Source organism: Emys orbicularis, chromosome 1 (assembly GCF_028017835.1).
Source record: "Emys orbicularis isolate rEmyOrb1 chromosome 1, rEmyOrb1.hap1, whole genome shotgun sequence".
Taxonomy (NCBI): domain Eukaryota; kingdom Metazoa; phylum Chordata; order Testudines; family Emydidae; genus Emys; species Emys orbicularis.
Genome location: NC_088683.1, coordinates 4,701,185 through 4,712,431, shown reverse-complemented (window position 1 = coordinate 4,712,431; position 11,247 = coordinate 4,701,185). Strand labels below are relative to the sequence as shown.

General features: G+C 67.8%; 2 protein-coding genes across 2 annotated transcripts; both read left to right on the top strand.

The window, feature by feature from the left end:
• The first annotated feature begins 1,361 nt into the window (after positions 1 to 1,361).
• Positions 1,362 to 8,265, top strand: TYMP (thymidine phosphorylase). The gene is made up of 9 exons (XM_065423335.1): positions 1,362 to 1,503; positions 2,831 to 3,033; positions 3,414 to 3,512; positions 3,954 to 4,083; positions 4,693 to 4,811; positions 5,331 to 5,493; positions 6,680 to 6,910; positions 7,190 to 7,330; positions 8,051 to 8,265. Exons 1-9 carry the CDS (start codon positions 1,362 to 1,364, stop codon positions 8,263 to 8,265), a joined length of 1,443 nt encoding a protein of 480 aa, XP_065279407.1.
• A 1,252-nt stretch (positions 8,266 to 9,517) lies between these two features.
• On the top strand, positions 9,518 to 11,094 carry LOC135891366 (protein SCO2 homolog, mitochondrial). The gene is made up of 2 exons (XM_065418917.1): positions 9,518 to 9,594; positions 10,050 to 11,094. Exon 2 carries the CDS (start codon positions 10,061 to 10,063, stop codon positions 11,048 to 11,050), a length of 990 nt encoding a protein of 329 aa, XP_065274989.1. The 5' UTR covers positions 9,518 to 9,594; positions 10,050 to 10,060; the 3' UTR covers positions 11,051 to 11,094.
• The last annotated feature ends 153 nt before the right edge of the window (positions 11,095 to 11,247 follow it).

Genomic DNA, 11,247 nt, shown 5'->3' with positions numbered 1-11,247 from the left:
CCAGCCCAAGAGCCACCATGCACCAGCTCCCCCCTGGTGTGTGCATGCGTGTCCAGTAAACACGCATGCACACATCTAATAACCACACTCGCAGTATGTTACGGCATCCGCCACTCTCAGCAGGAGCCTGGCTCAGCGGGATGTCACCTCCCCACGCTGAGCTGGGCTTAGGTTGAATCTTGGCCGATTCTGTGCAACTCAGCCAGCAATTTATGTCCTCCCTGAGTCCTCCCTCAGGTCCCATCCCATGCAATGGGCCCCTCTATCTAGAGCTCAGGAAGGATGGTCTCCATGTGCAGGCACTGAACAGGGACTCCGAGGATCTAAGCTGACTCCCTGCAGACTCCTTGTGTGACCTTGGCCATGGCCTTTTGTCTCCTAGTGCCTCAGTTCCCCTCTGTAACATGGGGACCACAGCACTGCCCTCCCACACAGGAGTGTTGGGGCCATAAATCCAGTATCAAGGGTGAGGAGCTCTGAGCTATGGTGGCTGGGCCATATAAGTACCTGGAGAGAGATGGAAGGTCCACAGCTGATTACAGAGAGCCCAGGCTCGTGGATTTCTGCCCAGTCAGCACTGGCTGATGGCATTAAGCTAGTACTGTCCTTGCATGCCCTCAATGGAGCCGTGACCTGGGCTGCACTGAGGCCAGGAGCTGCCCAAATGGGCCTCACAAGGCCAGGTGTAGGTCACCTGACCAGCCTGGAGCCCAGAGGGAGAGAAAAAATTAACGTCTAACTTACCCTTGGACTTCAGACAGGGCGCAGCCCCCCTGTCCCCACACAAACAAAGACAAACAAAGACAGCGCCCTGGCTTGCAGGCATCCTCCGGGAAGGGAGCCAGGATGAATGGGGATTTCACAGGCACCCTTCCCCCTCAGACAGTACCCACTGCCCAGCTGAGAGGAGAGAGGGCCCAGCGCATGGCACTGCCGGGGAACGCTGGCCCCGGGCATCGGGGCAAACCACACCTCTGAGGGAGAGGGGCCTTGGTCCTCTGTGTGCCCTGGGATTTGAACCGTGGTTGCAGGGTGCCCTGGTGGTCCTTAAACCCTCCCGAAGGGCTGATCTCCGGAGCAGCAGGTCCAACCCCGGTGTCCCCAGGGTGACTCTCAGCCCCGATTGGCGGAGGCTCAGGGGAGTTTCCCAACACGCCTCTCCCGGCCCGGGGCAGCGGGGGCCGTCCAGCCAGGGCTGGTCCCGGGGGAGAGGCGCAGGTGGGTCCCCCGGGGGTCCCAGCGAGGGGATCCGGTCCCTGCCCGGGGTCTCTCCGCTGAGCGCCCCGCGGGGCCGGGCAGCGCCCTCCGCAGCCCCCGCCTGCTGCCCATGCCCCGGCTCTGTCCCCGCAGCGCCCGGCCCCATGGACCGGACCGGCCCCGGCTCAGGCAGCACCTTCCCGGCGCTGATCCGCAAGAAGCGGGACGGGGAGAAGCTGCGGGATGAGGAGATTCGCCGCTTCGTCCGGGCCGTGACCCGCGGGGGGCTCCAGGAGGGGCAGATGGGTGAGATGGGCCGGGCACCCAGAGCCCACCCGGGGGACCTCGGCGGGGGCAGGCGGGTCCCTGGCGGGGTGGGGAACAGGGGTTAGGTCCTGGGGGGATGGGGGACCCCGGGGGCAGGCGGGTCCCTGGCAGGATGGGGAACAGGGGTTAGGTCCTGGGGGGATGGGGGACCCAGGGGGCAGGCGGGTCCCTGGCGGGATGGGGAACAGGGGTTAGGTCCTGGGGGGATGGGGGACCCCGGGGGCAGGCGGGTCCCTGGCGGGGTGGGGAACAGGGGTTAGGTCCTGGGGGGATGGGGGACCCAGGGGGCAGGCGAGTCCCTGGCGGGATGGGGAACAGGGGTTAGGTCCTGGGGGGATGGGGGACCCAGGGGACAGGCGGGTCCCTGGCGGGGTGGGGAACAGGGGTTAGGTCCTGGGGGGATGGGGGACCCAGGGGGCAGGCGGGTCCCTGGCGGGGTGGGGAACAGGAGTTAGGTCCTGGGGGGATGGGGGACCCAGGGGGCAGGCGGGTCCCTGGCGGGGTGGGGAACAGGGGTTAGGTCCTGGGGGGATGGGGGACCCAGGGGGCAGGCGGGTCCCTGGCGGGGTGGGGAACAGGGGTTAGGTCCTGGGGGGATGGGGGACCCGGGGGCAGGCGGGTCCCTGGCGGGATGGGGAACAGGGGTTAGGTCCTGGGGAGATGGGGGACCCAGGGGGCAGGCGGGTCCCTGGCGGGGTGGGGAACAGGGGTTAGGTCCTGGGGGGATGGGGGACCCGGGGGCAGGCGGGTCCCTGGCGGGATGGGGAACAGGGGTAAGGTCCTGGGGGGATGGGGGACCCAGGGGGCAGGCGGGTCCCTGGCGGGATGGGGAACAGGGGTAAGGTCCTGGGGGGATGGGGGACCCAGGGGACAGTACACCTGGTGGTGACCTTGCTTGTCCCAGTTCCCTGGGGGGTGAGGACCTCTGAGGATCTCTGCTCTGAGCTGAGAAATGAGCTCCCAGGCCGAGCTGGGTGTGGATCCTAGGGAAGCCTGGATCTGCTTTGGCCCTGATCCAGCGATTGGCCGGTTCTGTCCAGGGCAGGAGGCCTCAAAGTGCCTGGAGTTAATTGCTCCCCTGGGTGGGGGCAGGGTGGGGTGGGTAGGGAGAGCCCACCCCAGGGGCTGCGGCTCCCGCCCATCCCCTCCCCACAACACACCCCAGCCTGCCCATTCCCAGAGCTGTGGGACTCTGGACCGTCACACCCTGCCCAGCCCCCACCAGTGCTGGCTCCAGCATGGCACTGCCCATCCCCCGGAGCTCTGCCACCATCCCCTGGTACTCAGCCCTGGCTCTGTCCCCCAGGGGCCATGCTGATGGCCATCCGGCTGCGGGATATGGATCCGGACGAGACGCTGACTCTGACCCAGGAGATGGCGGTGTCGGGAAGGGTCCTGGAGTGGCCCGACAGCTGGCAGAGGCTCCTGGTCGACAAACATTCCACGGGGGGCGTGGGAGACAAGGTCAGCCTGCCCCTGGCCCCGGCCCTGGCTGCCTGTGGCTGTAAGGTGAGTGCCAGGCCCGGCAGTCTCTGCTCCGTGGGCAGAGGTCTGAGTGGGGCCTGGGTGTTCATGGAGACCCCAAGCGCCTGCCCGGGTCCCCTAGCCCATAGCCATGCCTGGAAGGGCGGAGATGAAGGCGGGTGTGCTGGGAACCAGGAGAGGCCTGTGTCTCCCAGCAGGCGGGGCTGGCAGCGTGATAGTGGGTACACCCAGGTGCCCTGCTGCTGGCCTGGGTCTGCCATTGTGCGGCTGCCAGCAGAAATGGGGGCCCTGGCAGAGTCTCTGCCCGGTGTGGGTTCCCTTCGGCACCAAGGGGATCATCCCTCCACATCTGTCCTGCCTAGCTGCCTCTCACCAGGGCCTGTGGCCTTCTCCTTCCCCGCCAGGTGCCCATGATCAGTGGCCGGGGACTGGGCCATACCGGGGGCACGCTGGACAAGCTGGAGTCCGTGCCGGGGTTCAACGTCTCTCAGAGCCCCGAGCAGGTGAGGGGGCCGCCGCAGGGGCTGGGTCGGTGCCAGGGGAGGGAGACCCGAGGGCCTGCCTGGTATTGTGCTGCCCCCAATCCAGTGCCCCCTGCCTCTGGAACAATGGGAGGGGCACAGAGCAAGCCCATAGGGGCTCAGCACATGAAAGGGGCATCTGATGGAGGCAGGGGGAGACCTGAGCCGGGGGAGAGCCAATCAGTGCCTTGGCGCTCCCCTCATCCAGGTTTCTCACTGAGCCTCAGACAGCTGGGCATCCTGCACCCAGTGCCTCTGCCCATCACCGGGGGCGGGCGGCCGGGCTCTGCCCACCTCCTGGCACAAGCCAGCTGCTTTGCACTTGGCTGTTGCCCAGAAAGGGCCCTGCTGGGGTAACTAGCCGCACCTGGCTCTAGGGGGCCCATGGGGTCACACACTGATGGCCCCTCCCCGCTCCTGCAGATGAGGTGCATCCTGGAACAGGTGGGGTGCTGCATCGTGGGGCAAAGCGAGGAGCTGGTCCCGGCGGACAAGGTGCTCTACGCCCTGCGGGACGTCACGGCCACCGTCGACAGCCTGCCCCTCATCACAGGTACCACGGCAGCTGCCCCTGCGCCGCTGCCTGGCTGCCTCCCCGGGGCCATGGCAGGGGGCGGAGGAAAGTGGGGTGGCACCAATGGGGCAGGCGTCCCTGGAATCCACACTGAGGCTGCTCCCTTGGGGTGGAAGAGCCCGCAAGGGGCAGTGGGAGCCAGCGCTCTGCACCCGGTCAGCGATGTCTGAGATCCGGGGAGGGGGGGCTGGGAATGGTGAGGGCCCTGGGGGACCCAGAAGGGTGCCACGTTCGGAGAGAAGAGAGCTGACCTCTCACCCCAAAGTCCAGCCTCCATCAGCCCCGGTGTGACCTCCTTCCCCTTGGGCTGGCTCAGAGCGAGGAGCTCACTCCTTCTGCCGTGCGTGGCGTCACTGCCCAGCAGCGGGTCGGCCAGCGGAGGGTGCCAGGGATTTGGGGGAGTGGAAATCAAGGCAGGGCGTTGCAGCAGTCCCCGGAGCAGGAGGCTCCTGGCACAGGGCCCAGCCTTGCCCGCGGGATCCCTCCGACAGGAACTGAGCCGAGGCGGCTGTGCCAGCAGCGCCCTGCCCCAGCAAGGGAGGTGCCCAGGACTCCCCATCTCTGAGCCGGCTCCCTCTGGCTCTGCAGCTTCCATTCTGAGCAAGAAGGCAGCAGAGAAGGTCTCGGCCCTGGTGCTGGACGTGAAGTTCGGCAGCGCTGCCCTCTACACCAGTCTGGACAGCGCCCGGACCCTGGCCCAGAGCCTGGTGAGCGGCCCAGACCCGACAACCCTGGGGGAGGGGGCACAGCCATCCCCACCCACCCCAGGAGCCCCAAGTGGCCTGGTCCCTCCCTTCTCTGCCTGCAGGGGCCTCCTGTCCCCCCACCATCCCTGTGCTGACTGGCCTCCCCTGCCCTCTCCCTACGGGGCTAGAGGCCTCCCGCAGGTCCCTGACACCGGGAGCAGTGCCCGGTTCCCATGCTTGTGCCACAGGGGCGGGCAGCCTGTGCCCTGGCACGAGGGGAGCTGGGACGTGCCTGTCACTCCAAGACAACCCCCAGAGGAAGGTCTGTGTTCTTCCCGGGGAGCCGTCTGCCATGTGCAGCAGGAGGGGGAGGCCAGGCGGGGCCGGGCAGGCAGGGAGGGGTGCTGGGACCATGAGCCTGTGAGATGGTGACGCAGGGTGGGGTGGGAGCTGCCCCTCGTCCCCCGGGGGGACACCAGGATCCTGTCCCCAGGCCCAGCTGTCGCAAACACTCACTGCCCCTCCCTCCCGTCCCTGCAGGTGTCGGTGGGCAGCCGGCTGGGGATCTGCACGGTGGCCATGCTCAGCAGGATGGACGGGCCCCTGGGGCAGCGCGTGGGCCACTCCCTGGAGGTGCTGGAGGCCCTGCAGTGCCTGGAGGGCCAGGGGCCAGCGGATCTGCATCACCTGGTCACCACGCTAGGTGTGGGGAGCTCCAGAATGGCAGCGCTGGGGGGACAAGAGCTGCCCAAGGGTTAATGCTATCCCTGGACAGCGATGAGTATGGGCGGCGGGTGAACGGGGGCTTGGGGAGGCTAGCCCCCAGCTGGACTGCCCCCTCTGCCCAGGGCCCCGCACCTCCCACCCCCCCTTCCCCCGCCGGAGCCCAGATGGGCCACCCACCACCAGCCCCGGGCCACCTGAGTGCTCCCCACTCCCCTCAGCCCCGAACTGCCAGGCAGGCAGGCAGTTGAGCGCGGCCCCCAGCCGCCCCAGCCCCCGAAGGTCAGGCGGGCAGTTGAGCGCGGCCCCCAGCCGCCCCAGCCCCCGAAGGTCAGGCGGGCAGTTGAGCGCGGCCCCCAGCCGCCCCAGCTCCCCAAGGTCAGGCAGGCAGTTGAGTGCAGCCCCCAGCCGCCCCAGCCCCCGAAGGTCAGGTGGGCAGCGCGAGCACTGGCTCCAGCCGCCCAGAGTCCCTGGCTGCAGGCTGAGTGCCAGAGCCCTCCCAAAAGGTGGAAACGAAAGCAGCCCCCTGCCCGCCCCCAGCTGCCTGCACATCTGTCCCGCGGTGCAGCTCTCCCTGACCGGGCTCCGACTCGGGGGGGGGGAGGGGGCCTCGGAGCCACAGCCCAGCCATGATAAGAGCCGGACGGGCAGCTGTGGGGAACCACGGCAGACCCTCCACCTGCCCGCGGTGCGGGGGGCCTAAGCAGCCCCCAGCCCGTGTCCCACACCCAGGGCAGGTGAAGGGTCAGGGAGAGCCGCGCGGGCAGTGTGAGGAGCCGACGTGGACTCACACGAATGAACGTCCACACAGAGCTGCCACCTCCTAGTGCCAGCCCTTTGTCCCCTCCTGCCCCTGGCTTGGCTACAGTCATATCCCACCCCGCCCCCCCTCTTGCCCCCGGACTGAGAGCATGAGGAGAAGTGGGGGCGGAGGCCAGTAGCTGAGAGCGGCTCTGGGCCATTGGGCTCCCCGTCACAGCTGGGTGACTGGGTGGAACGGGGCCCAGGGGCAAGCCTGGGGCTGCCACATACCAGGCTTGCTGGGGGGCTGTGCCGGGGACGACGGGACGAGAGCAGCACCTTGGGGCAGAGGGGTGGGAGGGGGCTGTGGGGGGGGGGGTCTCCATGTGCAGGAGTGAGACCCCGGCCCATCTCTCCCTGCGCAGGGGGCTCTCTGCTGTGGCAGTGCGGGAAGGCCAGCTCGGTGGGGCAGGGCGCCGCCCGCATCGCAGCCTCGCTGGCTGATGGCTCGGCCCTGGGGAAGTTCCAGGCCATGCTGCAGGCCCAGGGGGTGGAGGCCGGCATGGCCCGGGCCCTGTGCACAGGGACGGAGGAGCAGCGCTACCAGGTGCTCGGCCGGGCTCGGGCCCAGGAGGAGCTGCCCGCGGCCCAGGACGGTAAGCGGGGGTGGGGCACGAGGGTGGGGCAGCCCCAGCCTGCAGGGGGAGCTGCTCTCTGCCCCCCACCGCAATAGGAACCAAAGGAGCTGGTGCTGGGGAGAGGGGCACAGGCTAGTGCCCCCCGCCCTGGCCCCAAGGGACAGTGGGGGAGGCAGGTTGTGCTGCCTTCTGCACCCCAATGTCTCCAAGCTCCCCCCCCCCCATCTCCACGCCTGTGACCCCAGCCCCGGCTCGCAGGCTCCGTAACTGCTGACCTGTCTCCGCCCTTCTCCCCAGGCACAGTGCAGAGGGTCGAGGCCCTGCCCATCGCCCAGGTGCTGCATGAGCTGGGAGCCGGCCGCACCCAGAAGGGGCAGCCAATCAACCACCACGTGGGGGCCGAGCTGCTGGTGACGGTGGGGCAGCGCGTGGCTAAAGGTAAGAGCCAAGCGCACCCCGCCCAGGGCGTCTGCTTGCCGGGCTCTCCACCCACCCACCTGCTCTGCGCTGCCTGCCCTGGGGTCTGCTCCTGGGGCCAGACTCCAGCCAGGACCAGCCAGTCCCTTGGACCTTCTGTCTATCTTAGGGTTTTATTCCGCTGCCCATTCCCGCAGTATCTGACCTGCTCTGGGGCACCCATCCCCTTTGCCTGGCATAATCCAGTTATTCTGCAGCTGGCACTGCCAGTTCAGTGGTACAGAGCCTGGGGGCTCCCTTGGGTTCCCTTTGCCTGGGTGTAGATGGCACTTCTGGACTGAGGGCCCCTGGGCTGGGGCCTGGCACTGGCTTGGGGAGGGGGGAGACACCTGGCACTACCCCCCACACACACACACCAAACTGCAAATGGGGTATCTGGATGGGATTAGAGCAGGTGGAGGGACTGGTAGGGACTTGTGCACACTTGGGGAGCCCCGGCCAGGCCAGCCCATGACTCCTGACACCCCAAGACGACCTGGGAAGCTCCTGCCCCCCGTCCCTTGGGTTAGGAACCAGCTGCTTCCTGTTTTGATCCCATCTCTGCTCAGGGAACGAGGCCCTTGCTGCCCACCCCAGCCCCAGCAGGTGCACCCCAAGAGCCCCGCTCCCTCCCAGTGCTGTCCTTCCCCACACCCAGCAGGGGGTGACAAGTGTCTCAGCCCCGGCCCCCTGTTTCCGTAGGTTCACCCTGGATCCGGATTCACTACGACACCCCGGAGCTGAGCAACGATCAGAGACGCACCCTGCAGGGGGCGCTGGACCTGGCAGGCTCGGAGCCCTTCGCGCCCAGCTGCAAGGTCGCAGAGATCATCCTGCCACAGGGCAGCCGGTCACTGGAGGAGGTGACAGGGGAGCAGGGCTTGGGGAGCAGCCAGGCACTGCTCTGCTCTGCCTGAAGGGAGGGGTCCCCTGCCAGCTGGCTCCCCACAGCCCCATGCAGACGCTGCCCCCAGGGACCCTCTGCCGCCTGGACAGTGCAACTTGCCATCACCATTCACCCCAGTGCCAGCCCCTGCCAGCGCTACCGACTGAGCAATAAAGTGTCTTGCTCTGCTACCCGCAGTGATGATTTGGGGTAACAGCCAATCCCTTGCCCTCTGCTGCACTGTAGCCAGGAGGTTCGGGCTGGGCCGGACGCTTGGCTCTAGGGGTGCTGCCCCCTAGAACGACCCAGCCCGCCCATCCTCTGTTGCGGGCACCCTCGGGCGTCCGCCTTGCCACCACGACTCAGGCAGGCCGCTCATGTCAGGCTGCCGCTCGCTGCCGGGCTGCCCACAGGGACAAAGCAGCTTCCATTGGCGGCTCTGTTTGACGCCTTCCTCCGCCACGTGCCGCCTGCACCGGGCCAGACGGGCGGCGCCAGCACGGCAAGGGCCCACCCCAGGTCCCTCGACTATGGGTCACAGTCCGGGGCTGGGTCCCTGCTGGCAGAGGGAGGTCCCGCCGTGATTGCAACCCTTCTCTTCCAGCGCAGCTCACGGCCCTCCTGTCCTGCCTGCGGGACACAGCGGCCTTGGGTGACGGGCACCCGTAATTGGGGGGGATCCAGGAGGGGGGCATCCCCAGTGGGGGGGGCTCTGCAGGGGCACGGGAGACACCCCCAGTAGAGGGCTCTGCAGGAGGGGGGACACCCCCAGATGGGGGCTCCATGGGGGGAGGGGAACACCCCCAGTAGGGGGCTCCGTGGGGGGAGGGGGGACACCCCCAGATGGGGGTTCTGTGGGGAAATGGGGACACCCCCAATTGGGGGGCGCCGTGGGGGGAGGGGGGACACCCCCAGATGGGGGTTCTGTGGGGAAATGGGGACACCCCCAATTGGGGGGCGCCGTGGGCGGAGGGGGGACACCCCCAGATGGGGGCTCCGTGGGGGGGCTCCCTGCAGACGAGGGTCTTGCCCGTTTTCTGTGCCAGCGGCCTGGCCCCCGCAGCCCCCCCGCCTGCTGTACCGCGGCAGCAGCCCCGCGTCCCGCCGGCAGGTGGCAGCCACGCGCGCCCAGCGCTGTGCGGGCAGCGCCCCCTGCTGCCGGCAGACGGGAATCACACATCAGCCGCGGAGCCCAGGGCGCGGGCGGGCTGTACAACTGCGCATGCGTTGAGCGGGGCCCGGTGTGTGCGCGTTGGCGTTGGGGGATTCGTCACGGCACTTCCTCGTTTGGGCGCGTCCCGCACCCGAGCGCGTTCGGAGCGAATCTGCTGATGAGGAGAGATCGCGGCGCTCACACCAGGTGGGAGGGGGAGCCTAGTGTTGGGCTTGCGGGGGCTGCAGGTCGGGAGTGAGGGGCACCAGCAGAGCTGGGGGGGGAGCATGGGGTGGGATAGCAGGGGGGGCGGGGCTAGGATACCAGGGGGCTGTGGGACATCAGCAGCACTGTGGAGAGCCCAGGGCTGCAATGGGAGGGGCGTGGCTGGAAGGCAGGAGCCTGGTCCATCCACAGAGCCGTGGGAGGTGAGGATCCCCCCATGGTCCAGGAGCCTTTTGCCTGAGCTCCAGCGTTAGCAGCCTCCGCCTGCCATGAGGGTCTAGACTCCGTTGTTTCTCCCACATCTGTTCTATGTCCTGGCTTCCCACAATCTCCCAGGGCTGGCGTGCAGGCCGCCCCCAATTCCCGCCTTGCAGAACGTGACGGATGAGCCCAGCCTCAAAACACTAGTTACTTGAGGCTCTTTTTCATCCTTTCAGCTTTGCCCAGGATGTTTCAGACCCTCCCGCTCCGGAGCCGCTGGCCCTTGGCTCCATGCGGTGCCCAGCAGCTCAGCCTCCAGGGGAGATCCTGGGCTTTCCGGGAACGTGCCCAGAGACGCCCTCCAGCCGGCTGCGCCCGGTGGCTCGTGTCGACAGCCAATAAAACAGTCTGGCCATCACCCTGCTTAAAAGTCTGGGAAGTTGGCAGTAGCGGATACACCAAGCCTGCCAAGTGGTTCCCAGGTGCAGCAGCAGGGCCCCAGCAGCAGAGGTGGGCAGCACAGACCCTTTCCTGGAACAGGGTCACCAGGAGACAGTTCTCCCAGGGGGCCCCGTCGAGCAGCGGCTCCGCCACACGGATACAGCTGAGGACTCGGCTGCTCATCACCTGCCTCTTTGGGGGGGCAGCCCTGGGCACGTGGCTCTACCTCCGCTCTGAAAAGGAACGGCAGCAGAAGTTGCAGCGCATCCAGGAGCTGAAGAAGGTGGCCATCGGCCAGGGGGATTTCCACCTGGTGGACCACACCGGGCAGCCCCGCTCCAAGGCCGATTTCTTGGGGCAGTGGGTGCTGCTCTACTTCGGCTTCACCCACTGCCCAGACATCTGCCCCGAGGAGCTGGAGAAGATGAGCCAGGTGGTGCAGCTGCTGGACCAGGAGCCCCAGCTGCCCCGGGTGCAGCCTGTCTTCATCACCGTGGACCCCGAGCGGGACGACGTGGCCGCTGTGGCCAAGTACGTGAAGGAGTTCCACCCGCGCCTGCTGGGGCTGACGGGCAGCCCGGAGCACATGCGGGAGGCCGGCAAGGCCTATCGCGTCTACTACAGCGCTGGGCCCAGGGACGAGGACGAGGACTACATCGTCGACCACACGGTGATCATCTACCTGCTCAGCCCCGACGGGCTCTTCCTGGACTACTACAACCGGAGCAAGAGTGAGGTGCAGATCGTCCAGAGCATCAGGGGGCACATGGAGACCTACCAGACGCTCTTCAGCTGAGCGCCACGCGGCAATAAACGCCCGGCTTGCAGCCGGAGCAGAACGATGGGGCCTGATTCTCCTTTCCGTAGCCCAGCGCTGCTGCTCCGTGCTGAGCCTTGTGAAACAGGCAGCGGGAGGGGCCTTCTGCAACTGCAGGGGCCCAGCTCCCTCTGGGCCCGGTGGCCAGGGCCCCTTCCCTTACAGCCACAGGGGCT